The sequence below is a fragment of the Camellia sinensis genome, chromosome 3 (genome assembly GCF_055761805.1).
Source record: "Camellia sinensis isolate YWXY chromosome 3, ASM5576180v1, whole genome shotgun sequence".
Taxonomy (NCBI): Eukaryota; Viridiplantae; Streptophyta; class Magnoliopsida; order Ericales; family Theaceae; genus Camellia; species Camellia sinensis.
In genome coordinates, this window is record NC_138963.1 from 85771478 (window position 1) to 85774167 (window position 2690).

The following is a 2690-nucleotide window of genomic DNA, read 5'->3' on the forward strand; positions in this document are numbered from 1 at the left end:
CTTCCACAAATCCTTTTGCGATCCTTAATCGAATCGAGCTCATCTATTCAATCAAATGATCCTCTGCGAAACTACTCAAGTACAAGAGACAAGACTTGAGATAGTAAGGCAAATCATTGTAACTTAGCAACAATATTTTCTTCATATCACTGCCTTCAACTTCAACATCAAGACTGTGATTCACCAACTCCCATTCATATACTCTTCCCTAGTCCTTTGAAGCCAACACCCCAGAAATCACCACAATTTCCACGGGCAAGCCCTCACATCTTTTCAGGAAACTTTTTGAAATTTCATTTAAATGTGGAGGGAAATCCTTCTCCTGAAATGTCTTTATACAAAACAGAGTCCAAGACTCTTTTGGAGACAAAGCTTTCAGTTCATAGATGTAACCATGGGATTCTCTACAAGCGGTAGAAGCAACATTACCGATACGTGTTATGAGCAGCACACGGTTGCCACTGTTGCGGTTTGGCAATGCAATTTTGATAGCATCCCATGCCTCTACGCTCCAAATATCATCTAGGACTAGGACTAGGACTAGCACGTACCTGCTTTCTTGGAGGAATTCTTTGGGCATTGCTTTCAGATTATTGTTGTGCATGGTTTCGAACCTGTGAGGGAGAGGTTGTCTAACTTCATCAAAGAGTTGCTGAATCAAACTTGTGAGAATCTCTTCAATATTAAATGATTGAGAAATAGTGATCCAAGCATGGGTTTGGAATTGTCTCTTCACTTCCAGGTCGTTATGAACTTTCTTGATGAGGATGGTTTTACCCAAGCCCCCCATTCCCACTACAAAAATCACTTTGAGTCGAGAATCACCATCAAGGACCCAATCAATGAGTTGTTGTTTAGGTCTGTCGATGCCAACAAGATCAGCTTCCTCTAGTAGAAGTGCATCACCTCTTCGATCATGCCATCTGCCATTGTTTGCCACATTGGATCTTGAGGCTTGCTCTGAGGTACTACTGAATTTGTAACCATACCTTTGACGTCTCTCTGCAATATCGATGACTTTGGCTTTGATGTCCTGTATATCAGAAGCAATTTGACGACGAGCTTTCATGTTCTTAATTTGGTAATAGATCATAAAAACCGATCCATAGGATCCACGACGATGATGATGATGGGCAAAGCGAAGCATAAATTCATCAGGAACGTCGTCGGTGTCGTGAGCGACTTCTCTAACTTGCTTAACCCATGCTTGGATCTCTGGATTAGTGTCTTCAATTGCATTAGCAACCCTCAAGAAGGCACTCATGCTCTGAAGCTCGTCTTTGATGAACACAATTTCTCTCTTAACTCTACCCAACGATTTTAGCTCTTCTTCAATCAAGCTTCCAGGCTTTGTAAGTAAGAAGGCCACTGCACTTTGTGTCATATTCTCTCTCTCTCTCTCTCTCTCTCTCTCTCTCTTAAGTTTCTCTCACAGGGAAAAATAAAAATTGAAGGGACAAATGACTGCTTAGAGTCAAGGTGGGTGATTATTTCTTATGTTCTAAAATAAAATAAAAATTTGAGTATTTCATACTAATTAACAAAATTTTCAATTATTTTTAGTGGTCTATATCCTTGTTATTTTGAAAGTGAGAAAGTTAAAGGCTCACGATTAAGCGAATACGGTGTTTTTGTAATTTAAGGAGTTGTTTAAAATGTGCTAAATGGGTATAATTTTTTTATTTTTCACTAAAAAATATATGATATGAGTTGGGTTTGAAGTGATGTGATAGAGAGATAATGTGACCTAAATAAGATAATATGTTAAAAAATTATGTGTTATTTTAACACATGACAAATATAACCTTAATAACTTGTTAACTTTCCATTGTTTACAAAAAAAATTAAAGTAAAAAACACCTATTAATGTGATTTATAATTAAAAAAATATTGTGACAACATCATTTTAGATATAAATTTTTTATATAAAAATTATTTTTGTAAATTGCTTTTCCAGAAAATATTGAGAAATGAAAACATGAAAAGGAAGAAACCAAAATAAAAGCAAAGAAAAATAGTATTCCAATGGAGAAAGTGCAAGTTGTGGTGGGAAAACAAAGGTGAAAAGGAGAAAATGAAGTTGCTTCTCCCTCTGTCTTATTTATTTATTTATTTTTGTCCTTTTTTGTCCTTCTTTTATTTTATTTTTTTTCACCTTTTCATTTTGATTTGTCTTCACTATATGGGGGCAATTTGGGAAGATTTGTTTTTTAATTTTTGATTTTTTTGAATCATATTTTCTCTATTTTTTACACAAAAAAGTTTTAAAAAATCAAAAAGTAAAAAAGTCAATTTTTTACTATCTTCCCAAAACACCATTATTTATTTTAAGATATGTACTATTTCATTTATTTGTCAAATCATGATTTTATATTATGATTTGAATGAAACATGTTAATCACATATATTTTTAAAATGTAACTCAAAATTACTTTCAAAATTCTTATCTTTTTTTTAATTATTATTTACTATTATTAATCAATCACTTTTTCTCTCTCCTCTCTCCTCTCACATTTGATACATCAACCAATCAAAAATAATAATTAAGAAAAATTAAAAATAATCTCAAAATTATTTTCAAAACGTATAATCAACAAATTTTTTTTTTCAAATCATAATTCAAAAATTCAAAACTCAAAATACAACCGCAGACTCAAATCATTATTCTAAAACTAAACTAAACGGATCCT

The 2690-nt window shown here is 33.0% G+C and overlaps 1 protein-coding gene across 1 annotated transcript; it reads right to left on the minus strand.

Annotated features, from left to right (window-relative positions):
• Positions 1–208: 208 nt before the first annotated feature.
• On the minus strand, positions 209–1384 carry LOC145821657 (disease resistance protein RPM1-like). Its single transcript, XM_082918200.1, has one exon. It carries the CDS (start codon positions 1382–1384, stop codon positions 209–211), a length of 1176 nt encoding a protein of 391 aa, XP_082774326.1.
• Between the last annotated feature and the right edge of the window lie 1306 nt (positions 1385–2690).